Source organism: Pipistrellus hanaki (genome assembly GCF_964339955.1).
Source record: "Pipistrellus hanaki genome assembly, chromosome: 13".
NCBI classification, from domain to species: domain Eukaryota; kingdom Metazoa; phylum Chordata; class Mammalia; order Chiroptera; family Vespertilionidae; genus Pipistrellus; species Pipistrellus hanaki.
Genome location: NC_140515.1, coordinates 37,642,536 through 37,670,031, shown reverse-complemented (window position 1 = coordinate 37,670,031; position 27,496 = coordinate 37,642,536). Strand labels below are relative to the sequence as shown.

Below are 27,496 nucleotides of genomic sequence, written 5' to 3'. Positions count from 1 at the left end.
TTTAGTTTAAAAGGCAATAGGGAAAAAAGTATAAAATTGGAGAAAAGAATATATAGATTAATACCAAGAAAATAAATAAAACCTAGAAGAAAAACACAAAAATGTAGCAAGTATTATTTGGGGGAGAAGGTATTACTGAGGACTTTATTCCTTCCATGTGCTTTGTGTACATCTCTTTCTAAAATGAAAGTGAATTGCCTTTGAAACTTAAAATGCCCAAACACACTCACATGTCTAAATACAATTTTAAAGTAAATAAATTCTGCTTTGAGGTATCCGCTGGACCTCCAGGAGAGCCGGGATCCCCTGGGGAGCTGGGACCTCCTGGACGCAAGGTAAGTTGAAAAGCCATAAAGCAGACCAGATCCTTTTCCAAATGAAAAGTCAGTGCATGCAGTCTTCTTTGTCCAGATGTACATACTTTCTGTCTCTGGCAACTGTTTTCCACCTTGATGTGCTCAGAAAGAGGAAGCAAAAAGATGCCAGTTAAATATCAGTTGCCATTTCTTGGGAGGTGGAGAGAGTTGAGGGCGTAAATGAACAGCGTAAAGACTAAAATGAGATTTCTCAGCTATCAGCACATTTTATTTGTCCAATCCTTGTCCTCTTCTTACATTTAATAAATGACCAGCAAATGAAGGAAGGTAAGAGGAAACTAATAAATAGTGAATAAAATGGTCCAAGTCTCGTTGACATGAAATTTGCTTTCTTTAGGAGTTTGGGTGGGCTCCATTGCATTTTTCTTTTGAGTGTCTCTCTTAGCCAAATTCTTCCCGTTTCAAAGATGGGATTAACACATGAAATTGGAGCCACTTTGTTCTTTCTGCCCTCTCTCAGATTTACGTATATAGGTAAGTATATTCATTTATGAAAGACGATTGGGATTACCTTTCCAGGTGTCAGATTGAGCCTGGTCCCTTTGTCCTCCAGCTGATGATGGATGATGGGGACAGATTAAGGGTCAGCTCAGCTCCTATTCAGTGGCCAAGACAAAGCATGGAATGGAGGAGCTCCCAACCTCTGTCTTAAGGAGAGGCAGGCATCTGGATGGTCCAGCCTTACCTAGTTGTAAGCCATAGGCCTGCTCCAAAGCTTTCCATGTCAGTGACCATGGTCGGCTCCATCCTTAGGCTCTGGACAGCCCTTAACCAGACATAGGGTTGGAGGAAAATAGCCTTTGGAAGTTTGTGTTCATCAAACTTGCTGCTTATTGGTTATTCCCCTTAGAATGTTGTTGCACATCAGGTGAGGAATATCCACGTGTATTCCTTCTTCCCCCCCCTAATGTAATAAGAATAAAAACTTAAAAAAAATTATCATTTTCTTAGAGTAACGTCTGTGCACATTCTGGCTACTGAGATGTATGTGCCCAGAGCAGTGAAACCACATTTTGTTTGTTTGTCTCCTTAGGGTGTGAAAGGGGCCAAAGGAATGGCTTCATTTTCCGTATGTATCTCCTGACTCCAGCAGAGTGTTCCCAGCACTCCATGCATGAAACGCGTTTTATTTTTAAACTTCAGGACCTGGCAGTCGGTTGGTTAATTCTTTCTGTTTTATTTTTGAACCGTAGATGTGTGAGCTCATTCAGTATGTGTGGGACCACAGTCGTAAGTACCCTGCTTCAAATGATCACCCAAGTTGTCAGCATTCGTAGAAGAAAAGCAGCAATTTCTCACTCAAAATTGAGACAATTTACCAGCCAATTTCTTAAAACTAGAAATGTCACTGCATATGTTTTGAGTCAGCATAGACTGGTGACTATTAACCAACTCCCTCTCTTGCTGCCAGCATGTCTAATGGAACCTCTTTCAAGCACTAAGTAATGATATATCTAGTGCTGCTAGGGAAAATTGAGATATGAGGTCAGAACTCTCTGGATGGTGAAATCAGTCAATCAATGGGCAATCACAGTGAACACTTTAAAATGATTATTAACGCTTGACCCTGGCTGACAAGATGGAATTCACCTGGTGTGAAAGAGAGCACTGTGATACGGTGTCCTGGTGCTTGGGAGCCCAGATTGTGCTTTATAGGATTGTACAACTTTCTGCAAGAATGGGACTGTTCCGATGCGCTGTCCAATATGGTGGCCACTAGCCACGTGACTCTGAGTACTTGAAAAGCTGAATTTTATATTTAATTTCATTTTAACTAATTAAAATTTAAAGTCACATGTGGCTAATGGCTTCCCTGTTGGACAGTACAGACCTAAACCTTAAGCTTCATTTGCTTCAGAATAAATCTGTGTCTGATGTTTCTACACCCATTATTGAGAGCTATAGAAACCTACATGAGGAAATTAGAGTAAAGAGAGGAGAGGACCTTTTAACTTGCCAAATTCTGTGCACCTCCCTGCAACAGAATGCTCCCCCCCAGGCCAATGTTCTTTTCCTTGACAGCTGGCTGCAGGCCACTGATTTATGGCTGTTTATTGTCCTACCTCTTCATTCCCGTTCCCTGTGGAAGGCGCAGGGCTTGTGCCAAGATGCTGGGGTGCATCTGCGTTTTCTCCAAACCCTATCTGTTGCTTTGATTTCTGAGTCATCTACAAAAAGCACGCAGTGCAGAATCTCAGCTGCCCTGATTTCCCCACACAGTACAGAATTCTGTTCTACCAAATAATAACCTAATCTCCTTTGTTCTTCTTCCCTAGCTTGCGGACACGGTGAGTAATCTTTATTTACAACATATTATATAATCAAGCCCAAAATGTCATATATCTGGAGAGATGAGTTAGAATAATGGGTTGCCTACCAAATTATATAAATTTCGCCTAGGCTGTCTTTGCTTCTACATACTGGTAGCATAGACCTGCCTTCAATAAATCACTCAGTTTTAGCCGAGGCTTAAAGCTATTTCTCAACCAACTGGTTTGACTTTTTTATTATTAAAAATTTAATGACTAGCATTACCACTTATCTTACTGTTGGGTTTTTTGTTATAATATCCCTTCCTCCTTCATTTTTTCTCTCTCTCGATTTGTCATATTGTCTCTGTAGTTTAGAGGTTAGTAATTAAGATGCAGAAGGGAAAAAATGGAAACTAAAAGCAGAGATAGTCAGATAGCAAGTAAGCTGCATGTACAATTTAGATCATGCTAAAATCTATGGAGTTCATGCCTGATGGTAAGTACCAAGTTAGTTGATTATCTTTCAGTGCTGATTTTTAAGTCTTTTACAAATGCTTATTACATATGTTTGTATAAATCCATCATCCTTCTTATATCTTTATACCCTTATACTAGTACCTTTTTAAAAATATATATTTTTATTGATTTCAGAGAGGAAGGGTAAGGGAGAGATAGAAACATCAATGATAAGAGAGAATCATTGATCAGCTGCCTCCTGCACACCCACACTGCGATCAAACCCGCAACCTGGGCATGTGCCCTTCCCGGGAATCGAACCATGACCTTCTGTTTTCACAGGTTGATGCTCAACCACTGAGCCATGCCAGCCAGGCCCTTATACCTTTTATGTAAACCACATGTGTCAAACACAAGGCCCGCGGGCCAAATCCAGCCGGCGGGCCAAATCCAGCCCGCCAGGCCTTGCAATGTGGCCCGCACCGCGCTATCATCACTGCACTCCGCTGTCAGTTTATGACATTGTCAGTTTATGACTGTTCAGTAAACCATTCGGCCCGCGATTTAGGCTGGATTTTAGATTTTGGACCCTTCTCTGATTGAGTTCGACACCCCTAATGTAAACCCACCAATCTGTGCCCTCTGATTGCTTGTTCACTCATTCAACAGATAGTTATTGAAAGCCTATTATGTCCCAATCTGTCCCAGGAACCAGAGACACAGGGGTGACTAAGATGGATGTGATTCTTGTCTTTAGAAGTTTCCATCCCAGTAGCAGATCCAGTTAATAATCAAAAGGAAGAATTAAACAGTCCTATAGTTGCTATGAAAGGCGTAAAGAATACAATATTCTGTCACAGAATAATAGGGGAGGGCTTATGAATGGAGGGCTCCTCTTTGAGGCAGAGACGCTGAAGTTTGGCCTGAAGAATAAAAACCAGCAAGCTCGGGAACAGCCGGGCACAGAGAAGTGCAAGTGCAAAGGCCATGAGCCAAGATAGAGCTAAGCATTTTTTAGGAGCTGATGGATGCCCCCATGACAGACACAGAGGGAGGGGAGATGGCATTCAAAAAAAAGTAAGCCAAGGCCGGGTCAAACTGAGCTTCCCAGGTTACAACGAGGCAGTTGGATTTTATTTGAATTAGAATGGAAGATTAAATAATTTATTGAAAGTAGGAAGGGGGGGAGAACATGAGCTGATAACAATTTTTTGAAGCTTATTTGGAATAACTGTCAAAGCTGGAGGACTACTAGTTAGGAGGCTGTTTTGCCATTTCAGGCAAAGATGATGGTGGCCTGCATGAGGGTCACCAGTCATGTTAGTTGAATGGCCTTGGTTTGGTTTGCCTCCTCCTATCCTCATCATCACCTGCTCAGTGCCGAGCAGCAGCCATAGGTATACAGTGTGTGGCCACAGGGCCATGTTGGTCTCTGTGTGGCAATCCATGCCTTGAGGAGGCCTCCTTGAGGCCACCACAATCCAATCCGGCATCCTTCAGTGTCCTTGGGTTCCTGCAGCTTGCTGGGTTTTGGGGGATGTGTTTGGCAAGTTGAATTAGCCCTTTGGTGTTTTTCCACAAAGTTGAATTTGTTTATGTCTTCAGCCAGTGCTGCGAATCCTTTTTCCCTTTACCTCTCGATTACGTCTGAAGCTGTATTGTGGTCCTTCCCATATGCAAGTAACAGCCCCAACACAAAGCTGATAGAACCATTTTTATGTTTGCTCATAGTTCCACTCATTTTTTTATTATAAAATTGAGATGACCTTAATTTTAAAAAATCTTTAAAATCCATTAAATTATACTCAGAGGCTAATACATTCTGTCCTGTCTCCATTGAGATGCACAGTGGAATTTGGAGTTGAATGTTTATTCTTAGTTGTCCTTTTGCCTGTGAAGGTCAGAGTCAGGGACCAGAAGGAGATCATAATCTAGCACTGAGGGGGGTTGAGACCCAGCTGGCCATGGCAGAGGCCTCCCTCCTTGGCCAGCCTGGGCCGGACCCAGCAGGTCTGAGTTCCTGAGCTCCTATGAACAGCTGGTGGTCTCATGTGCTTATTATCTCTGAGTCTGACTTGCTGGCATTTGAAGGAGAGGAGATACCCCTCCAAGGAAAGCACGTTGAGATTTTCAGACATCTTCCCCATTGTTAAAGTTTTGTTCTTCCTCTAGCTATTGCAAAGAACTGTCCTTTGGTTCTTTTTCATTCAGGCAACATTTATTAGATCCCTGATATATGGCAGGGACTAATAACTTGGCAGATCAAGAGAGACACAAGCCCTGTCTCCACACATCCTAAATTAGTAGGAGAGGCAAACATTAATCACATATTCAGACAAGTGGAAATTGCCAACTGTGATAATTACAGGGAACTGGGATTAGAATGAATGAATTGGGATCGTTGACTAAATCTGAAAGTAATGCTTACATTTGAGTTTAATATTCATAATTCAAAGATTCTCTAAGTGGTAAGATATTTATTGATTAAACTTGCATTTTAGCTGTCACATAAAACATCAATTTTTTTTCTTATTCTTTTAAGTGACAGAGTTCTCTCTCACAGTGGAAAAGTCTGTAATAATAATTGTAATAGAAATGGCTAACATTAATTGAAAACCTACTATGTGCCAGGCACTGTTATTCTAAGTGCTTTACCTGTGTTGATTCATTTAATCTTCAGCATAGGTCTATGTCCTGGGTGATGTTAGGACTGACATTTTACAGATGAGCAAACTGAAGCATAAAGAGGATAAGTCCCTTGGACAAGGTCACTTGGCCAGTCAGTAGTTGGGCCAGGACTGTCCGGTAGTGCCTGCTGTCTTTACATCTGTCTATTCTGAATAATTGTGTCAGTTCTCTAACAATCTTTATGAACTTATCAGCAGAGCTCTCACACCCATTCATTTTTGTCTCATTATAGTTCCTAAGTAAAAAATAAACACAGGTTTTAGTTTAACTGAGTGAATTTCCAGCAACAAACATGATGCCATTGATCTGATCTCTGTAGGTAAAAGGAAGGGCATGTCCATGAGCTCTTTACCACTTAGAAGGAATTTGGAAATTAACCTACAAATGTCATTAAAGCTCAAATTAAATTGTAGACTTTTTCTTGTGCTTTATTTAAAAAGAGCAAATTCAGATTTTTAGAGTAGCATTTTAAGTATTCAATTTAAATATTTAATATTCCAAATTTTTTAAATATTTAAGTTGTTAATGCTTATTTAACGTTTCAATATTTGAACATTTAAAATTACTTTGCCGCCGAAACCGGTTTGGCTCAGTGGATAGAGCATTGGTCAAGGGCATGTACCTTGGTTGCCGGCACATCCCCAGTAGGGGGTGTGCAAGAGGCTGCTGATTGATGCTTCTCTCTCATCGATGTTTCTCTCTATCCCTCTCTCTTCCTCTCTGTAAAAAAAAAAAATTAATAAAATATATATATTTTAAAAATTACTTTGCCTTCAGTGTGTCTTTTTTTTTTTTTTTTTTTTTTAAAAAAAAAAAAAAACACTGATCCTGGGCGTGTTCTTGCCTTTTAGGAAAACCCGAATGCCCCGTGCATCCCACCGAGCTGGTGTTCGCCTTGGACCAGTCTCGGGATGTGACGGAGCAGGAATTTGAGCAGATGAAGCAGGCGATGTCCTCCCTGGTGAACGGCGTCCAGGTCCAGGAGAACAGCTGCCCCGTGGGGGCCCGCGTCGCCGTGGTCTCCTACGACGCCCACGCCAGGCACCTCATCCGCTTCTCGGACATCCGCAGGAAGAACCAGCTCCTCAGGGAAATCAGAGCCATCCCTTACGAGAGGTCCTCCGACAGCAGGGAGATCGGCAAAGCAATGAGGTTTATTGCCAGGAACGTCTTCAAGCGCACCCTCCCGGGGGCTCACACAAGGAGAATCGCCACGCTTTTCAGCAGCGGCCAGTCCGCCGATGCCCAGTCCATCGCCACGGCCGCGATGGAATTCAGTGCCCTTGACATCATTCCCGTAGTGATCGCTTTCAGCAACGTGCCCTCCATCAGGCGTGCATTTTCGGTGAGAGGGTTAAGCTTTGTATGTGACTTTTTGGGGGGGAGGCGGGGGGGGGGGGCGGGGGGAAGTGGGGATTATATTCAGAAGTGTCTATAAGAAAGTAGAATTAAAATTCTATAACTAGAATTATAATTCTATAAGTAGAATTATACTATTGAGACCAGGAGCGTGCTAAGCCCTTTACATACAGTATCCTGTTTAATTCTAAAAGGTACTTTGTATGACATAAGTATAATTGTTATTCCAGTGATATTTTGAGAAAACCGAGAAGTTAGCCTAAATGCCCAGGGTCACACAGCTAAGAAGTGGCCAAGCCAGGACTTGAACCCAAGTTTCCTAGGGACTCTGAGTTGCTTCTGGGTGTCAGGATACTCAGTCAGGAAGACCAATAAACATTCCTGGATGTCACTTTATGGACAGAATAAGTAATTGTTACTCTACAATGATAACCAATTGACTGATTTTATGGCTTCACCGATCATGTAACTATCTAGATGTTATAAAGGAAAAGCCATTCTAGTGATAGCTTCTTAGGCTGAGGATTAAATTCTTACTGTGTAGCATTCCTAAAGAAATCTGGGATCGAGGTGACCTTTTTTTTTTTTTTTTGAATGGTGGTATAATTGACACATAACATTATATTAGTTTCAGGTGCACAACATAACGATTCAATATCTGTATATATTACCAGATGGTCACCACAAAAAATCTAGTTAACATCTGTCACCGCACAGTTATAAAATTTGTTTTTTCCTTGCGATGAGAAGAACTTTTAAGATTTACTATCTTGGCAGCTTGCATTAACTATAATCGTGCTGTACATCACATCCCCATGACGTATTTATTTTAAAACTGGAAATGTTTACCTTTTTACTCCCTTCACCCTTTTCACCCATCCACCCCACACCTTTGGCAACTATCAAACTTGTTCCCTGTGTGAGTTAAGGTTTTGTTTTTAGTTTCCACACATAAGTGAGATAATATGATGTTGTCTTTCTCTGTCTGATTTGTTTCCTTGTGTATAATGCCCTTGAATTCCATCTCTGCTGTCACAAATGGCAAACTTTTATTCCTTTTTATGGCTCAGTAATATTCCATTGTACACATACATATATGTCTTTATCCATTTATCCATTGGCAGACACAAGTCCTTTCCACGTCTTGGCTGCTATAAATAATGCTGCAATGAACATAAGGTGCAGAGACTTTTCTGAGTTAGTGATTTTGGTGGGGTTTTTTCTATAAATAGCCAGAACAAGAATTGCTAAATCAAATGATAGTTCTATTTTTAGTATTTTGAGGAATGCTGTTTTTCATAATGACTGAACCAATTTACACTCCACCAAGAGTGCACAAGGGTTCCTTTTTCTTCACATCCTCACCAGTACTTGTTACTTCTTGTTTGTTTTTTTGTTGTTGTTCGTTTTTTGAAGCTAGCCGTTCTAACCTTTAAAACACCTGCCCATAGTGGCTCGGTGGCAGGGCTCTCTTAAAAAAGACCTGCTGAACCCAACCAAGTGTCCTTCCTGTCCTCTGTGTTGGCCCAATATATGTTTTCTGCACTTGTGTGGAGCCATGGAGCAGCCAAAGGCCTTGGAAGACACAACCTGAATAAAAGGCCACACACTGGAAAACTATTTCATTTGGAGGAATGAAAGTCAGAAGCAACTGGATCGCTGTCTTCAAGAGTGTAAAAAATTATAACTGGAGAAAATTAACCAGCTGAATGCCAAGATAGCAAAATTTCATATTAGAGAAACTGGGATTGGTAGCAGAAGGAAACTCCAGGTTAGAGTTAAGAAAGAATTTTCTCGAGGCAAGATTGATGTACCGTTGGCATGGACTAGCTGGCTCAGTGTAGGTGGTAAGGAATCACCTTTGCCTGAAGGCCTTTCATAGGGGCAGTCACTCACCCTCTGAAGTGACTTCTAACTCAATGACTTCTAACCTATCTTTCCCAGAGACTGGAGGCTAGAATTAATGGGTCTTTGACCTTTCCCACTTTGTAATTTTCTGTGAAGGTGATCAAACAAGCAGGGCTGAGTTAAAACGAAGCACTAGACTGTAAAACAGAGCCAGCAGCACCTGTTTCCTCGAGTTGTTGTGAAGATGAAATGATGTGCTGCTGGGCATCAGAGCTTAGTACATAGCAAACACTCAAGAAGGTAGCTTTTGCTTTATTATCATTTCTTTGCTTGATATTGAACTGAAATCTGTTTAACAATATTGAAATCTAGGTTGTAGAGGAACTAAAACTGCTATTGGCCTCACTGAACTAAGAATTATGCAAATGATCAGACTGATAATGTCAGCCTCAGAGAAGAAAATGCACATAAATTAGAAAAGACTAGGGCCAGCAAATGAAGCTGCTATGAGATGCAGGAGCTCCAATTTCTGTAAGTGGATTTGGTTACTCCCAGAATCCTCATAATTCCCTGTGTTTATTGAGAGCCCATGTTGGCCGTTGGCTTTATTTAGCCACAAAACAGGGGATAACTTAATACCTAATGCAAATAAATAGAGGGTATTTGGGATATAAACTTAAACTGACACAATTCCATCACTTGTGCAGAGGTATATGCACATCATATAACTTAAGAAAACCTATTTTGTTGGTTTATTTTAAGTCTTTTGCATGTTAACATGCCACCTATACGTTCTACCCAAATCACCTAGAGGCTCTGCTCCTTTCTTGAGGAAGTTCATCTCTAAAAGGCACCAATGAAAGTACAAATTCTTGACAAAGACCCTGCACAGAATTGGCTCCAAACATGCCTTGTACAGAAGAGTAATAGATGCAGATACAAGTCAGAATTGGTCCCAAGGTTCATTCATCCAACAAATCTTTGTGAGCACCTCATATATACCAGGTGCTATCCTAGGCTCAGGGGATACAGCACATCCCAAGGGCTGCTGGACTGTGAGAGGGCGCACACCAGGCTAAGGGAACTCCCCCACCCCCAAGTGCATGAATTTTGTGCATCGGGCCTCTAGTTTAATAAGAAGAACATTTAGTAAGAACTGCCCAGACCCTGCGACCCTTGTCCTACTACTTTAAACTTTCTTTGAGCTTCAGTTTTCTCATCTGTAAAACAGAGATGGTGAACATAAGAAAAAAAACTTAATGGATAGAAAGTGCTTAGTGGTCTCTCATGACCCAAGTGGCACCCACCCTGTGCCAATAAATGCTCTTCTTTTCTTTTCTTTTTAAAATATATTTTATTGATTTTTTATAGAGAGGGAGAGGGATAGAGAGTCAATGAGAGAGAAACATCAATCAGCTGCCTCCTGCACACCCCTTTCTGGGGTTGTGCCCGCAACCAAGGTACATACCCTTGACCAGAATCGAACCTGGGACTCTTCAGTCTGCAGGCTGACTCTCTATCCACTGAGCCAAATCGGCCAGGGCCAGAAAGTGCTTTTCAATGTTGAATCACTCAGTAGCCTTGTTTGCTAGGCGTATGGTTATTCCATTTGACAGAGGAGGAAACAGGCAGAATAACTTGTCATACAGCTAAAGGGAGCTTCAGGGCTCACACCCAGGCAGGGCTCTCACCACCCTGACCAGCAGTGCTTCCTCTCGGCCTTCTTAGAAGCAGCAGCAGCATTGCTCTCACCACATCCCAGTTCTCCGAACAGTCCTGGGAAGTTCTGGCAGCCCCACCCACGACGCTGTTCTTTCTCTCACTTCTCCTCACAGATCGACGACACGGGCACGTTCCAAGTAATAGTGGTTCCATCCGGGACCGACTACATGCCAGCACTAGAGAGACTGCAGAGGTGCACGTTCTGCTACGGTAAGACCCACAGAGAGACCAGCTTTTGATCGGGCCCGTTAAGCACGTTGAGTCACCCTTGGCAGGACCGGCTGGAACTTGGCAGCGAGGACATGGGTGGCCTTGGGAGAGTGTCCCTGGGGCCCTGGGCTCACCTCATCACACGGCATCGTCCACAGATGGGGCCTCTCAGCTCCGAGCAGGGGCTCCTCCTGGGTACCACAGCAGGAGGATTGCATTCCCAGGCCTCTCTGCCTCATGCAGCTTCCAGGAACCAGCAAGGATTTTTTAGAAAAATGTAGCCCGTCTTGTTGCCAAGTTTTTCATTCTATAAAGCAGAGGCAAGAAAAGTGTGACCGGCAGGCCATACAAGGCCCGCAAAATCATTTGGTCTGCCAAGGCATTAGGGGTGAGTTAATTAAATGTTTGACCAAATAGAGCAGGCTAATTTTGAAGGTGATAATTCTGTATGGCCCATGAATGATGTTATAAAGATCCAAATGGTCGTTGGCAGAAAAAAGGTTCCCCACCCCTGCTATAAAAGTATATTTATGTGTTTCTAAATCCCAAATATTCACACCCCAAAGAAATGTTTTACAGTATAAGTGGAAATTAGCAGAAATCCTTGCGTTTCTCAGTCGAAAGATGCTTCATGGGCTTCCAAATATGAAGCACCAACCACGATTTACAGGCCTGGCTTGTGTGTGGTTGTGTTTTTACAGTCTACAGGTCTAGCTGGGGAACTGGCTAACCTGTATTTGAGTATTCTAGGAATTATGAAACGCGTGAAAGCTGCTGAGATCACTGGTGGGTGTGATGGCTGAGTTATCAAGCATTTATTAGAAACTGTGCCTGGTCTAACTGCTTTACAGAGCACTGATGATAATGGTGATGATCATTAACACCTAAGCTATGGTGTTTATTGTGTTTCAAGCATTTTTCTGTTTCATTCAATCGATAAGAAATCACCCTAAAATGTTTGAACTGTTATTACCGCCATTGTACAAACGCGGACTAGAGAGATGAAATCATTTGCTCAGGGCCTGGCAGCCAGATCCAACCCAAGAAAACTAGCTTTAAAACACCTGCAAATTTATGATGGCAGAGATCCCATTATTCTACCCCTTGAAACTGTACTTGGCCTCGAAGAAAATGTTTAATTCCTCTCCTTCTCCACGTTTACCAATGGGATGCTAATGCTCGCTGTACAACTGACCTCACAGGGAGGTAGTGACTCAGAGGCAGAAGCAGAACTTTTCCTAATAATCCTCCCTTCTTCCTGTCTTCCCCTCTGCTTTCCTCTAATCAATCTCTCTCCTTTCCTCCCCACCTCTTTCCCCCTCCTTCCCCTTGCCCTCTCTCTCTCTCTCTTTTTCTCCATCTTTCCCTTTCTCCCCCCCCTCCCACTCTCTCCTCTATCCCCGCCTCTTTCAATTGCACAGAGTGTTAGGCCCTGGCATTCTTACTCAGAGCACTCAAAGTGCTAACCATACTGTGGGGAGCTACATCCCACCCTCTGTGCTCTCAGTTCGCTCTCAAACATGTCAGTTACCGCAGTATGCTGTATGTTGAACAGTCAGAAGTTGCACATGTGTGACTGGGGATAGATTTTGGCTTCATTTCTTGGCTCGAACCCTTGTTTTGTCTCCTAGGCATTTAAGGGAAGATATTTTGGCTCTCATTTCCCGCAATTAAAAACCCCCACAAAATTGAGCAAATGGGCAGCCTGCTGTCCCTGGTTTTAGAAACTGCCTTGCACACAGGTGACTGTTCAGTCATCTGACTATTAAATATGGTCATAAAATTTTACTGAATGTTAGTTAGGGAAATGTAACTTGTCCAGAGCCACAGGGAGTCCATGAACAAGAATGAAGCTAGGAAGTTTGCTACATCCCCTAGGATCTGCATTCTGGTTATTAACCTTTCATCGAATGGCTTTCATTTGCAGCCCGGGCTCATATCTAAGTACCAGCTGTCCACACACATGTTATTCCATTCGCATTTTTCTTCCCTTTGGTTTTTAAAGAGGCCATTCCCATCCTTAACCATTAACTATTCCTGAAAACCTAGGACTACAGAATGTCAATCCTGGAAGGGCTCTCTGGGTGGATCTAATCCAACGACCTGGTTGTGCAGAATCGGGGCCCAGTGGTGTCTTGGATAGAGGCACAGAGAGTGTTCCTGGGTACAGGGAGACCGAAAATCAGGAATCCTGCTTCTCAAGCCAAGGGCCTCCTCACCATTATACCACATGGCCCTGTCTCTATCAATACAACACTGACTTCATACGTAGAAACTTCTAGAAATACTGCTATCCTTTGATGAAATTGTTTTACTTGCCTGCCTTCAGTGTCGCCTCCAAAATTAGAAGATTAGGTGACCTTTAGAATATTTCCATTTTTTTATTTCTCTGAATATTCGTATGGCAGAGTCAAAAGAATTTACTGTTTTTATTACTACACATTTTTTGTTAAATGAGTTATACATATTTATTAAAATGATCACATGCTATGAAAGTTTCTTAACATGCATTATTTATATTCATTTATTTAACAAACATATATTGAGCTTTCAACTAATAATCACTATGAAAATACAAAAATAAAGAATAGCATTGCCCTTAATGTCTACACAGAGAGACACCGAATTATAATCCTTTATTCAAATTGAAATAGAAGATTCGTTGATTTCTTCATTCCACCTTTTAAACAGATTACTTTTCATAGAACAGTGTGAGCATAAGGATAAAGGTCATGGGTTTAACCTGTATATTGTCAAGTAGATAGATCATTTTGTGTTATAATACAGTATACTTTTTTTTTAATCCTCACCTAAGGATGTTTATTGATTTTTTAGAGAGTGAGATACATTGATGTGAGAAACATCAATTGATTGCCTCCTGTACACACCCAGACCGGGGATTGGGTCATGACCAGGAATCGAACCTGCAACCTTTTGGTGTATGGGATGACGCTCCAACAGACTGGGCCAGTATACTCTTAACAGCATGAGATACATTGTCCACTCTGATCTTTATAAACTTAAAAAACAGCTAAGAAGAAACTCGTATTGAAAACAGCTTAAGTTTTAAAAGTTATGGATAAATGTACCAGACTGACAAATATCAGAAGGAAGAGAGGCTTGGAGGACTGGATAAAAGAAAGTGGGAGATTAGCCAAAGAATATATATGTATAGCCCGTGGGCACAGACAGCAGTGTGGTAAAGGCCAGGGGATGGGGGGGGAAGGGGCTAGGTGAAGTGGGCCAAGGTGGGGGAAACGAGGGACATCTGTAATAGTGTCAACAATGAAAAATGAAAATAAAAATCAGATCGTGTTAGTGAGTGTAATAAAGAGCCAGGCTGGGTATAAAAATCTGTACTTTTGGACACAGATGCAAAAACCATATACTAGGAAATCCTCCTGGTGTTTATGTCAGAGTCATTTAGTAACTATTTTAAAATCAAAGATCGTACAGTTTACAGATGTTGAAATCTTTGAGATGCTGTCTTTCCTGTTCTGCTCACTTCTGTTCAGTAACCGTAGGTGCCTTTTGGTCTGCAGATTTCTGCAAGCCAGATGCTTCTTGTGATCAAGCCAGACCACCCCCCGTGCAGTCTTACATGGATGCGGCTTTCCTGCTGGATGCCTCCCGACACGTGGGGAGTGCTGAATTTGAGGACATGAGAGACCTCCTGGGAGCGCTGTTAGATCACTTTGAAATCACCTCAGAGCCCGAGACCTCTGTCACTGGAGACCGGGTCGCCCTGTTAAGCCATGCTCCCCCCAACTTCCTACCCAACACTCAGGAGAGTCCCGTTAGAACTGAGTTCAACCTCACCACCTACAACAGCAGGCGCCGCATGAAGAGGCACGTAGAGGAATCAGTTCAACAGCTAAACGGAGAAGCTTTTATCGGCCATGCCTTACAGTGGACCCTGGACAATGTCTTTTTCGGTGTGCCGAACCTGAGAAGAAACAAGGTCATATTTGTGATATCTGCTGGGGAAACGAGTCACTTGGACAGAGAAACCCTAAAGAAAGAATCTCTGAAAGCCAAATGTGAAGGCTATGCCCTGTTTGTGTTTTCCTTGGGCCCTACTTGGAATGACAAGGAACTGGAAGATCTAGCCAGCCAGCCTCTGGATCACCACTTGGTCCAGCTTGGTCGAATCCATAAACCTGACCACAGATACGGTGTGAAGTTTGTGAAGTCCTTTATCAATTCAGTCAGGCGTAAGTCATAAAATCTGTTGTTCCTTGCATGGTTGGAGTGCACTTGGTACAGAAGGGTCGACAAGCTGACATGGATTTTTGGAAACTTCATGCATGTCTTCCAGGGCACTGCAGGGTCAGAAAGGAAAACATGTAATGATGAATGGTGGTGGGAGGGAGCCTCTGATCCCTAAGCTTTTCATTTGCTGGCTCATCTTTCTTAAGTCTGTGGCTCCTATGGAGAAACGGTTATAGCAAGCAGTTGCTCATGTATCTGTCTGCACGGGGCAATAGAGTCTGGGGCTGTGGAGCCTCAGGCTGGACTTCAGCTATAAAGTAGAAGTCCTTTTGCCATGGGACATTAACAATCTGACCTTTAATGGAAAGTGTCATCCATTACAGTGGTCGGCAAACTGCGGCTCTGTTGACTAATGAGTTTGCCGACCACTGAGATAGGGGCTTCATCACAAGGAACAACAACAGTGTATAAATATTGGAATCTGAGTCTAGGTCAGTGGTCAGCAAACTCATTAGCCAACAGAGTGGCAAACCACGGCTCGCGAGCCACAGTTTGTCAACCACTGCATTAACTCATAAGAAAAGAGCCACAGAAAAATTCAATTCTTGGCTTGGCTTTTACAAGTTCAAAAGGCAGAGTCTGGAGTATGAGGAGATAACCATTTGTACCTGTCAGGATGGAAGATACATCCTTGCCAAACTTTCTCAGTCTTGTTAATGACTTTTTATGATGCCAGTAATTAGTGCAACTGGTGCCCATAAAAAATATTTTTTAAATCATGGCCATATTTCTTGAAATGAGCTTGCCTTGAAAATCTGAAGTTCATTTTGAATGCAAAGAGATGCATACAAAGAAGCCATGTGCTAATCATGTGTGATTCCGGAGGCTGAAAAGCCCTTGGTTGAGTTTCTGAGTGTTTTCATGGTAAATGAGCCCTTGGAGTACAGATAAATAAAAGTGAACATGCAGGCAAAAGAGTGCCCTGCATTGGGAGGTTCTGACTGTATCCCAAACTTGCCACTGGCATTATGTAGTGACAGCCATTAGGGCTGCAAAGACACCGACCAGTCAGCACCCGTGAGGTCTGAGAAGCCCTGAGCAATTGTCCCTGAGACTCTGCCATTCAAGTGAGAGTCTAGGACATACAGTATCAGATCACCTGGGAGCTTGTGAAAAAATGCAGAATCCCGGGCCCCATCCTAGGCATTCTGAGCCAGAGTCTGCCTTTTATCAAAATCCCGAGGTGATGCACATGTGCATGTGGTTTGAGAAATACTGATGGGGGAGCAGTAAGCTCCCAGAATGAAAGCGATGTGGGTGTGATCCAGAACAGGAACTAGAGAGAGGAGCTAGAACAAATGGGGGCTAAGAGTCATGCTAGGAGTCATGCTGAGAGAAGTAACTGAAGGCACCTGTAAGGATAAAACAAAAGAACATCTTTAAAGGCTCTGAGAAACCAAAGAAAAGCTTCATATGAGAAGTTTAAGATGGAATTTCCTTCCCCAGACCCACCAAATTCTCAGAGGTGTTTCATGGTAATTAGTCACACTACAGGCATACCCCAGAGATATTGCGGGTTTGGTTCCAGACTACTGCAATAAAGCTACATTTATGTTTATCATAATCTTTCTGCTGGTGGAAGGTCATGCCTTTAGTTTATAAAATAAACAAAATCTGTGAAGCACAATAAACAAGTATGCCTGTATATGATTAGATAATGACACCACTACCAGAGAAAGGGAAAGAGATGTTTTTAAGAATTGCTTGGGAGTAGGTGAGATACAGAAAGTGCTTTTTGGAAAACTATAACCATGACTGTTATACACCACTTTTCTAGAAATTAAGTATCTAGAGATCTTCAATTTTTAAAATCTAGCTGTGAAAGGACAAGAAGCAGAAGAAGACTCTGACATAATCATACTCAAGCCTGCATACTTAATTCCATAGCAGGCACACAGACTCACACTCACCCACACAACATTCTCATGCATTTATTACGCATGAGCCACTCACTGTTCAGGTGCAGAGTATCAGAAGTGACAAAACCAGACATGGTCCCTGCCCTCCCTAATTCTAGCCCAGCGCCCTCTCAAGGTTGTGACTCTTATTTAACACACTGCTGTGATACAGTTGGCTGTTAAGCACAGTCCATATCAGCATCAACACGTTTTCTATGAGAAACAAAATGACTGGCAAACAGAGTTAAGATCGATAAACAATTAAAATTCAGATGCACAATAAGGGGAATGTCACAGTCTGGGGCCACCCAGCCCAGCAGCCCCAGCCCATTCTACAAACGGTGCTGCCTCGCAGCCCAGACGAATGTGTTACATAGGATGACCCTGAGTTACGAGGAAGAGATTTAACGGTGTGTTTTTTTTAGTTTTTTTTTTTTTTTTTTAAACAAATCTGTCCAATTTAATGCTTCAAGGAAATAAATAATACATTTTTTTAAGTTAAGATGGTTTTAGAATGTTTAAATGATGTGGTAAGAGGCATGCTTTATTATCCTGAGAAATTAATACACTTCCAAATGAAATGAGGCACTGCTGAATTAAACCCAAGATGGCGCTATCGTTTCTGTTGTTAATGATACAGAGACCATAGAGGGAATATTGTTTTCCCTTTGCATTTTGTTATTTCAAAGGAGCAAATGAAAATAACTTCTTTTTTTCTTTATTGATTAAAGTATTACATATGTGTCCTTATCCCCCCCTTTTCCCCCTTCCCCCCTGAAAAAAAAACCAAAAAACTTCTGATTAATTTGTGTCAATTAGAGGCCGGACTCTTAGGACTGGCTCAGGATAGCTCCTCTAATATTTGACCAACTTTAGAAGCTTTTACTTTTATTGAAAAGTAAGCCGAACTCTCCACCTATAAATTTGGCAGAGATGCATTTCTATTTTATTTATTTTTTATTTCAGAGAGGAAGGGAGAGGGGGAGAGAGAAACATCAATGATGAGAGGAGTCATTCATTGGCTGCCTCCTGAACACCTTCTGCTGAGGATCAAGCCTGCAACCTGGGCATGTGCCCTTGACTGGAATCGAAGCCAGGAGTATTCAGTCCGCAGGCCAATGCTCTGTCCACTGAGCCAAACCGGCTAGGGCCAGAAATGTATTTTTAAACCCCAGTTTTAGAGACTCCTCTGAGAAATAGACTCCCATCTTCTGTGGCAGCCCTAATCAGTATCTTCCTTTGGTGAATGTTGAAAACTATGATGTGAACACTTTGCATGTAGAGCATTTTTGCTAAATGTTAATAGCCATACATAAGAGACTCATCACAATTTTTTCTCTTCCTAGGTGCACTCAACAAATATCCACCAATAAACTTCAAAACGAAGTGCAACAGGCTCAGCTCCGCAAACCTGAAGCAGCCCCCACAGCAGTTGAGAAGGTATTATCTGCTTGGCATTACTTGGTAAATGGAGGTACCCTCCTGCCTCCCCCTTCCTTTCTTCCTCCTACTCCATCCTATTTGGATAAAATCTATTGCTAAACCATATGAAAATATAATCTGAGGAGACGAGATAATCAAAAGGGACCAGGTTGATTTGAAAAACAACAAATAGAGGTGTGTGTGTTTTTTAAAGTGGAAAATCTAATTGTTGAAATAAAACAGTCATTGGGACTCCCCAGTAGCAGTGAGCATAACTAATGACTAGATCTTGGTTTCTAAACAGCATTCCCTACTAAAAGGAACTAGGGTTTTTTGGTGTGACAGCTAATTCTAGGCTGCAATGGAGAAAGTGCAGTGTAAGCCTGGAATATTTGTTATGCCAGAAAGCAAGAGAGTAGTCAAAAACTCACAGCAACGTATCAAAAGGAAAATGAAGCTATCTTGAAAGGATTTTCACTGGCCCAGTTTGGGAAAATCTGAATATTAAAAAGAATAATGAGAGTAATAGATGAAAACATACTGTTTTTTTAAAATCCACAACTCTGTAGAGAAACAAAAAAAAGGAGGAGGGGGTAAAAACTTCTTTATAGAAGTATGCCAGTTAATGTGGAAGAAACGGTAGAATTAGAAAACCACCAATTTGTAATCCCAAATGTCACAACTGAGTCAGCAGGGCTCAAGGAACAATGGGATGACAGGTTGTGGGGGAGCAGGCTAATCACACAGTCTCCGGGAACCACTCCCATGTTACTTGGTAATACAAAGCGGCAGGTGTGCCTTTAAGTGGTGAGATCTGGCAGTAAGATCAGGCAGCACCCACTTTGAACTAAGGACTGATATGATGTGCCTCCCGCGATGATGCAGGAGACACCACACCTTTGTGAGATAGTTGCTGGAAATGTTTGAGCCAAGTCTAATACGGAGGAAACCACTGGGCAGTTCCAGAATGTGGACTATTCTTCAGAAAGCTGGCCTGTACTCTTCATGGGTTTCAGTGTCACGAGCTGCAGAGATGTGGGGCACTCACTGCTCTGGGATGGGGAAGACTAGAGACATAGTAGTCAGATGTCAGATGTAATATTGTAAATCTTGATTTGATTCTAGTTAAAAAGGAAAAGCTTATACAAATGACAGAGAAGTAGAGTATGAACAATTTGCTGAATGATATTATTGATTCATTGGATTTCCTTATGTGTGGTAATGGTATCATGTCAGTACAAGAATGGCTTTGCTTTTGAGACAGGTGTGGTGAAGTATTTAAGAGTAACATGCCTGATGGCTGCAGCCTACCATCAGATGGTTTTCTGAAGAGGAAGTAGGATGGTGTATATGTGTGTGTATGCATATATGTGTGTATATAGATATACATGTGTGTACATACACACGGAGTAGCAAGACGGGAACAGTTGAAGAATCATTTAGGTGAAAAAAAGTATAAAGGTATTTATTCATGAGTCTCTACTTCCCAATATTCCTGTGCATTTATCCATTTTAAAAATAAATAACTTGTAAAACTCAATGGATGGATTCAGGTAACGGACACATCTGAAGCGAAACAATGAACTGGAAAATATATATGAAGAAATTATCCAGAATGCAGAGAAGATAAATATAATTTACATGCAGTACAGAATGAAAAGACTTATCAAATTGGGCTTCTAGAAAGATAAAATAGAAAAAATAAATGAGAGAATATTGAAAGACACAAAGAGATGACCACTTTCAAGAAATTATGAAAGATGAATTAAAAGATGAAGGAAAGATGAAGTGTAACAGGCAGACTAAATAAAAAGAAGACAAGCATGGGGTAGGGTAGTGGTTAGCAAACTCATTAGTCAACAAAGCCAAATATCAACAGTACAACAATTGAAATTTCTTTTGAGAGCCAAAATTTTTAAACTTCTTCTAACGCCACTTCTTCAAAATAGACTTGCCCAGGCCGTAGTATTTTGTGGAAGAGCCACACTCAAGGGGCCAAAGAGCCGCATGTGGCTCGTGAGTCGCAGTTTGCAAACCACAGGGTTAGGAGAATGCAGAATACCATGACAAGAAAACTGAAAGCCGCTGGAAAGCTCAGCTACACAGAAACTATGAGACTGGCAGCTGAGTTATCAGTAGTGACAGTGCTATTGAGAACCTTAAAATCACTGGGAGGAAATTTTTGTCAACTTAGAAAAACTGTGTTTCAAAAATAATGGTTGTGCATAGTGTGCATTTCTGTGTGGTGGTCAGGACCAGAGAAGCACTCCTGATCCAGAAGCTCCAGCTCCAAAAAGAAGCGAGGAAGCCCCAGCCTGGAATGGCTCCTTTCACCTTGCTGAGAGGCAGGGAACTGTCCAGCAGCAAATGCTTCCTGAAGTCAGGCCTGCAACATGCCTGTGCTGTCAGTCCACCAAGAGCAGAGCTCCCCCTGCTGCAGGTGCCTGGAAGTGTGGGAAGGGCTTCCGATTAGCCTTGGGCTCCACTCAAAATGCATTGGGCCACAACTGTGAAGGCAAATGCACTAGTCAGCTTATGCAAATTCAGAGACATTTTCGGAAATGACTCTCCGATCCTTTGAAGAACAATATGAGGCCAGTATTCACAGTGCCTTTGGAAGGGAAATTTATTGTATTTGCCTCCCCTCCCATTTGCCTTAGATATATATATCTGGAGGCTCAGCTTCTCTTTTGTAAACAAAATGGTGAAATGCTAGGAACTGACTGGGACAGCAGAAATTGAGACATGAAGCCCATACCTCGCTTGGGGAGCTCCCTGATGGTGTGTTAGGCTGGGCCACACGAGGCCTCTTCCAAGTGACCAAAGACTATAATGAAAGGTAACAAGGCGTGTAGCTGCTCCTGAAACTTCCTGCCTGAGCCTTTCGAGGGAAGTGAGGCAGAACTGAGCACAGATTGAGGAACATGAGAGTGCCTGCGAGGCAAGTGGCCTCAGAATGACCTGCATAAGAATTAGATCATTCTGCTGTGAGATTTAAAGAAATGTAGGTAGAAGCTGGTTCTTATCAGATGGAAAAAAGAAAGGAACTGAACCCAAACACAATCAAGCAAGGACACAGATGGCCAGTGAGGGCAAGATTGCAGGGAAGCCTCTTTGTAAGCACTCAGATCTGCTCAGAGGCAATAAAAAGCAGAGAGCTGCCTGCATATTGTTTGATTCAGTCAGCCAGGGAAGGACTTGGCCAGGCTTGAAAGCACTGACAGACCAGAGCCAGAACTGAATTGTAAAAATGGACAGTCACCAATGCCATATGAATAATACATCTGTTGTAATTTTGCTTTCCAACATATGTTTGTTGAGACACAAAATGTATGTTAAAATAAAAAGGACTCTCAAAATAGAAGCAATCTTGTCTGCATTTTCTACTCCAATGAACCCAGTTGACTAGTAAATGCAGTATGGCTGAGTCCTGATTATCTGTGTAGATGAGGAATCTGCGATCACAGAGAACTGAAACCTATAGTCCCTTCCACCTCATTCTATCCAGCTTTGCAAGATGAATTGACTGTTTTATCTTGACTACCTAGTGTTGGTGTTACCAATCAGTAAAGAAGTATCTGAGCAACATAGAGCAGGATAACTATATAAACTCTTTATGGTTCTCAAACAAGATAATCAAATGATTATCTACACCAGTGTTTCCCAAACTTTTGACATATATGTACCCCTTCTATAATTTTCGTAATGCTGAGTACCCCCCATACTCATGAGAATATAGAATTAGGCGCAGCTAAACACGGTGTAGTGCATATCCCCACCAAACTCCGGTGCAACTCGTACCCCCACCAAACTCTTCTTGTACCCCTGGGGGTATGCATTACCACACTTTGGGAAACACTGATCTACACTAATAAAAGAGAAACATGCAAATTAGCCATCACTCTGCCATACCAAGCAATGTCTGCCAGCCAATCAGGAGTGAGTATGCAAATTAACCCAAACAAGATGGCGGCCAGGAGCTGGAGCATACAGGAGGCCTGGGTTGCCCCGGCAATGGAAGAGGCCAAGCCCTTCCATTCAGGGCTACAGAATTTCAATTATAGAAGATAAATAAATCCTAGATACTTGTTTCCAGCCGGCCCTGGCCTCCGCTCAAGGAGGCGCTGGGGAAAAAAAAAAGGAGGGGCTGGGACCTTGGGTCACCGGAGGGTGATCAGGCCAGGATAGAATGGCAGGGGCCGTTGGGGGTAAGCAGACCGCCAATTGTAATTTTACTACTGTTAATGAATCGTAATGTAAATGTCTGTGTTATCTAATGGAATTAGGCTCTACAGTAGTTCTCAACCTGTGGATTGTGACTTATTGCTCACAACAGCATAGGTTGTTTTTTTATCCTCATTTTATACCTGAAGAAACAAGGACCACTCTACATAAATGATTTGCTTAGAGCTGCTCAACTCTGAGCAAAACATTAAGTAGAGGAAATGGAATATAAAAATGTTTTTTAAACCCAAAGTCTTTCCACTACTTCCCTGTAAGTATAAAACAATGCTAGCTGTATGGCTCCCTTCCTGTGCTATCCAATATAGGAGCCCACTAGCTTTCAATTACATGAAATTAAAAAATTCAGTTTCTTGGTCTCATTAAGCACATTTCATGTGCTCAATAGCCACAAGTGACCAGTGAAGACAGGACATTTTCTGCAGCAGAGGATTTTATTGGACAGGCTAGAACTTCTGGTCAGCACTTGGCTTCTAGGATTCCTTGATTTCTCAGTTTGACACTCAAGGTATTTCAAGACTCCAACTTTCATCATGGATGGGTTACTTACCACTTCCAATCAACTTCTTTGTGTACCTGCCAGACAGGACACTTTCTATGTCCCTCACTATACCTACCACAGTGCTTTCATAGAGCGGGTAGTAAACATTTGGATGGATGGATAGGTGAAAGGGAGGGATGGATAGGTGGGTGGGTGGATGGGTGGATGGATGGATGGATGTATAGGGTAGGTGAAAGGGAGGGAGGGAGGGAGGAAAGGACATGGCATTCACTTATGTTTTCATTACACAAATATTAAGTGTCTGCTAGGTGCTCAGCACTCTTCTTGGTTCCTGGGATTACTATGGGGACCAGACATGGTCTTGGGAAACGTAATTTCATCTGAGAGGGTAGAAGAATGGAGAACAGATCACCAAGAAGTTTACAAGTAAATAATTCAGCTAATATTAAGTATTATGAATAAAATAAGAGCATGTTTACAGAGTGACCAGAAGCGGGAGTGGGACTGGGAAAAGTACAGATAGGGTGGTCTCTAACAAGGTACTATTTGCACCTAAATATGAATAAGCAGGAGCCAACTATGTAAAGTTTTGGGTGTAACTGGTTCCATGAAGAAATCTTGCTGTTGAAATTAGTTTTGCACATTTGACAAGATGTCTTACCAACTTCTGATACATCTGCCCAGTTTAATAATGCCTAGTTTAGTCATCTTCATGAAATCACCCTGAAGGAAGGATGCAATAAGAAATGGGTGCAACAATTAATTTAGGAAGAAAGATTAATATAGTCTATTAACGTTGAAATGGCATCTATCTTCTATGATGTTTTACTTCTTTTGTTGTATAGCTTTGTTCCTGGACCACACAAAGCAGCCCGTAAAGAAGATGTATTACAAAAGGTGAAATTCTTTCAAGATAAAAAATATGTTTCAAGAGCAGTAAGAAACAGCAGAGGTAATACTGTTCAAAATTTCACCAGAAACGCATTCCATACCTTTAAAAATGGAAGAAAGATGATAAAAACTGTTCCCAAATAACATATAAAGGAAGTGCTTGAAGAATTTAACCTTGGGAAGCATGGTAAGACTCTGGACTTATGTAACTAAACTCACTGCCAAAATCATGGATCACTTTTATTTAGATTCTGCCTAGACTGAAGGTCCACTATATTGGACAAACCACAGGTTGGAGATTGCGGTAACTTGACCCCTTGCGCTCACTGGTATTAAAGATATATCTTGTCCACTTACAGTATTTGACCACTCCTGATAATTCCAGCATGCTAAGACTGATATATTCAAGAACTGTTATTAAAAGATGGCAGAATGAAGAAGTATTTTTGAAAAGCCTAATGGCGATTATAATCTGCAGGTGAATTTTATATAGTGTATCCATGTGTGTACATGAGCCAGTGCTAATTCTTATTATTATTGGTCTCTGTCCAGTCCATTTTCTACAAACCAAACCATTCTTCTCAATTTAGTACTGTTTAATGCTGACCTGTTTAACCAAAGGTTGTTTTGAAAGATCCCAACATTTACCTTAGAAATTGATGCTTTTGTTATGTCGTAATTTCAAAAATCTGGCCTTCCACAAGTTCACTTGAACACATCACTGTCTCTGGATGGATTGAGTAGTCCTCCGACGGGGATGCACTGGAAGGTTCCTCTCATCTTCTGCAGTTGTTAGCTTGGACAAGTGAGAAGCAGAGGGTAGTTTTCCATACTTCCGCCTCACCCCTCAAATCCTCCCTAATTCACTGAGAAACTGGTTAATAACCCCAGAATATAAATGATTGCCTTTGAGCTGAAAGTTCCCTCTTCATGATGTAGAGACTCCTACCTGGCCTTTTTTTGGGGGGTCTCTTATTCTTTCACATTATTGTCATTTATTATTTTTTTACTCATCCATATATTCTTTAGACAATGAGAGTAAGGACACACTTGTCAATGGGTGAAGCTGAGTTCCTTTTACCCATCAGATAGCTACTTAAGTCAGTGAATTGCACCAAACCAGACTGGCAGAATCTAAAGAGAGTCTTAAATGCACACTGAGTTTGGAAAATATAAGGAAGTTGTGAATGTTTTAATCTTCAAATACATATGGGGTTAGGCCTCCACCAGCATTCTCTGACAGCTCTCTCCTTACCCCCAGCCAGGTCATATAATTAATGACTAATCTCATGATGGTGCTGATATTTTCAACTAAACACCAATGCAGCGTTATTTAATTTAGATACAACGTTCAGCCTTTACCTCAAATTGTAAGAGCTGGCTCCACAGTTGGTAGCAGTGGCCCTGCTGGGAAGGCTATCACTCTCTTCAGGAATGAGAGAGGACCTGCTTGGAAGTATGGGCCAGATGGTTACAGACACCTACCACCAGTAGGTATGGTCTGATTTGCGTTTCTATACCTCTGTGCATAAAACCTGAAAAAGAAGAGCTATCTGCAGTATTTTTTTAAACCATGCGTCTGCCATCCTTACTCAGGCAACTCCATACAGAGAGCTCCCAATGTCTTCTGGATGAGGCAAGGAGTTTAAATGCCGTATTCATTCTCAGGTAATAAGAGAAACATAGAGCACATCAGGTTTCTTTATATCCTAAGTGGTCATAGAGATTCAGGAAAAAAAAATATGTTCCAAGTACAGGAAATTGATGAGCAATATTTAAGAGGTATTTTAATAAAATGAATTTTTCTAGTTTGGAATAAACAAGTACTCCTTTCTCGTTACTGCTGGAAATATGTTTTTAAATACTTTTGAAATGTATCTGTCATTTGTTTTGCATTGATAAGTAAAATACATCAAACAAACATTTCCTTGGTGATTGAGATTATTTTAGCATTTTGTGTCATTTTATTTGAAAGAGGAAAACATCAATGTGAGAGACACATCAACTGGCTGCCCTGACCGGGGTCAGGGATTGAACCTGCATCCCAAGTATGTGTCCCTGTCCAGGAATTGAACCCAGGATCCTTTGGTACACAGGGCGATACTCTAACCACTGAACAACACTGGCCAAGCTGGATCACCTTTTTAATCATTAATAGGTGAAAGATCCGAAACATACTGCAAATATGAAGTTCTTTTAAAAACAAAAATTTTAACATTAGTATTGTCCATGATTTACCTCTTCTAAATGGGGACCATTGCAAAACATACTACTAAGTGCAAATTCGATAAAACCCTAGTTAAACCAAGAATCACACAGATAAGTGATTTTTTTTTATTTTAAAAATGTAAATTAACTGACTATAAAGAACATGCCTTCTATTTTCTCTGCACTGAGTTGTAAGTCAAACATGTAGAAAAAAATATATAGAGGTTGAAAAGAGATGCAACTCAACATAGCATCATATTGTAGTACTTAGTATCAATTCAACAAAATGACCCCTGTAAAAAATGGGGGAAGGATAGCCAAAACCGGTTTGGCCCAGTGGATAGAGTGTCAGCCTACGGTCTGAAGGGTCCCGGGTTTGATTCTGGTCAAGGGCATGTACCTTGGTTGTGGGCACATCCCCAGTAGGGGGTGTGCAAGAGGCAGCTGATCAATGATTCTATCTCATCGATCTTTCTCTCTATCTCTCTCTCTTCCTCTCTAAAAAAAATCAATAAAATATATTTTTTAAAGGGGGTTGGAGGGGAGGATATAAGGGGGAGAATAGATAGTAGGAGGATAAGGTAAGAAAAAAATTCTATTCCCATCAGCCCAGTCCATTTTTCCTTCAGCATTTCCCATGGTTATCAGTGCAGGTTATCTAATGGCTCCAGGGTTGAAGCCCAGTCTCAACCTAACAGTTTATGTCTCAAAAAAATTCTCCCCAAACTCTGCAGACTCTAGGTGTGACTCAGTAGCTAGAAGCTCTAAATGACATTAAAGGAAACAAAGGCAATGCAGCATAGTGTAAAAGCTTTTCTGTTTGACGTAGTCCCATTTGTTTATTCTTACTTTGTTGCCCTTGCCCAGGAAAACATCTTTAAAAATGTTGCTAATGCCGATGTCAAAGAGTTTACTGCCCATTTCCTTCCAGTTGAATGGTTTCAGGACTTCCATTTAAGCCTTTAATACATTTTTAATTCATCTTTGTATATGGTGTAAAAAAGTGGTCCAGATTCTTTTTTTTTATTTGCACGTATGAATAGTTTTCCCAAATACCGTTTATTGAAGAGACTGTCATTTCCATATTGTATATTTTTGCCTCCTTTGTCATAGATTAATTAACCATGTGTGTATGGACTTATTTTGTTC

General features: G+C 41.5%; 1 protein-coding gene across 1 annotated transcript in view; it reads left to right on the top strand.

Annotated features, from left to right (window-relative positions):
• Positions 1-26,153, top strand: part of COL6A6 (collagen type VI alpha 6 chain) — a 94,902-nt gene extending 68,749 nt beyond the window's left edge. The window contains exons 29-36 of the mRNA XM_084901731.1: positions 273-335; positions 1,411-1,446; positions 1,571-1,607; positions 6,625-7,118; positions 10,816-10,912; positions 14,455-15,126; positions 18,429-18,522; positions 24,094-26,153. Of these exons, the coding sequence (XP_084757857.1) occupies positions 273-335; positions 1,411-1,446; positions 1,571-1,607; positions 6,625-7,118; positions 10,816-10,912; positions 14,455-15,126; positions 18,429-18,522; positions 24,094-24,283 (1,683 nt within the window). The 3' untranslated portion in view covers positions 24,284-26,153. The remainder of the gene's footprint in view (positions 1-272; positions 336-1,410; positions 1,447-1,570; positions 1,608-6,624; positions 7,119-10,815; positions 10,913-14,454; positions 15,127-18,428; positions 18,523-24,093) is intronic.
• The last annotated feature ends 1,343 nt before the right edge of the window (positions 26,154-27,496 follow it).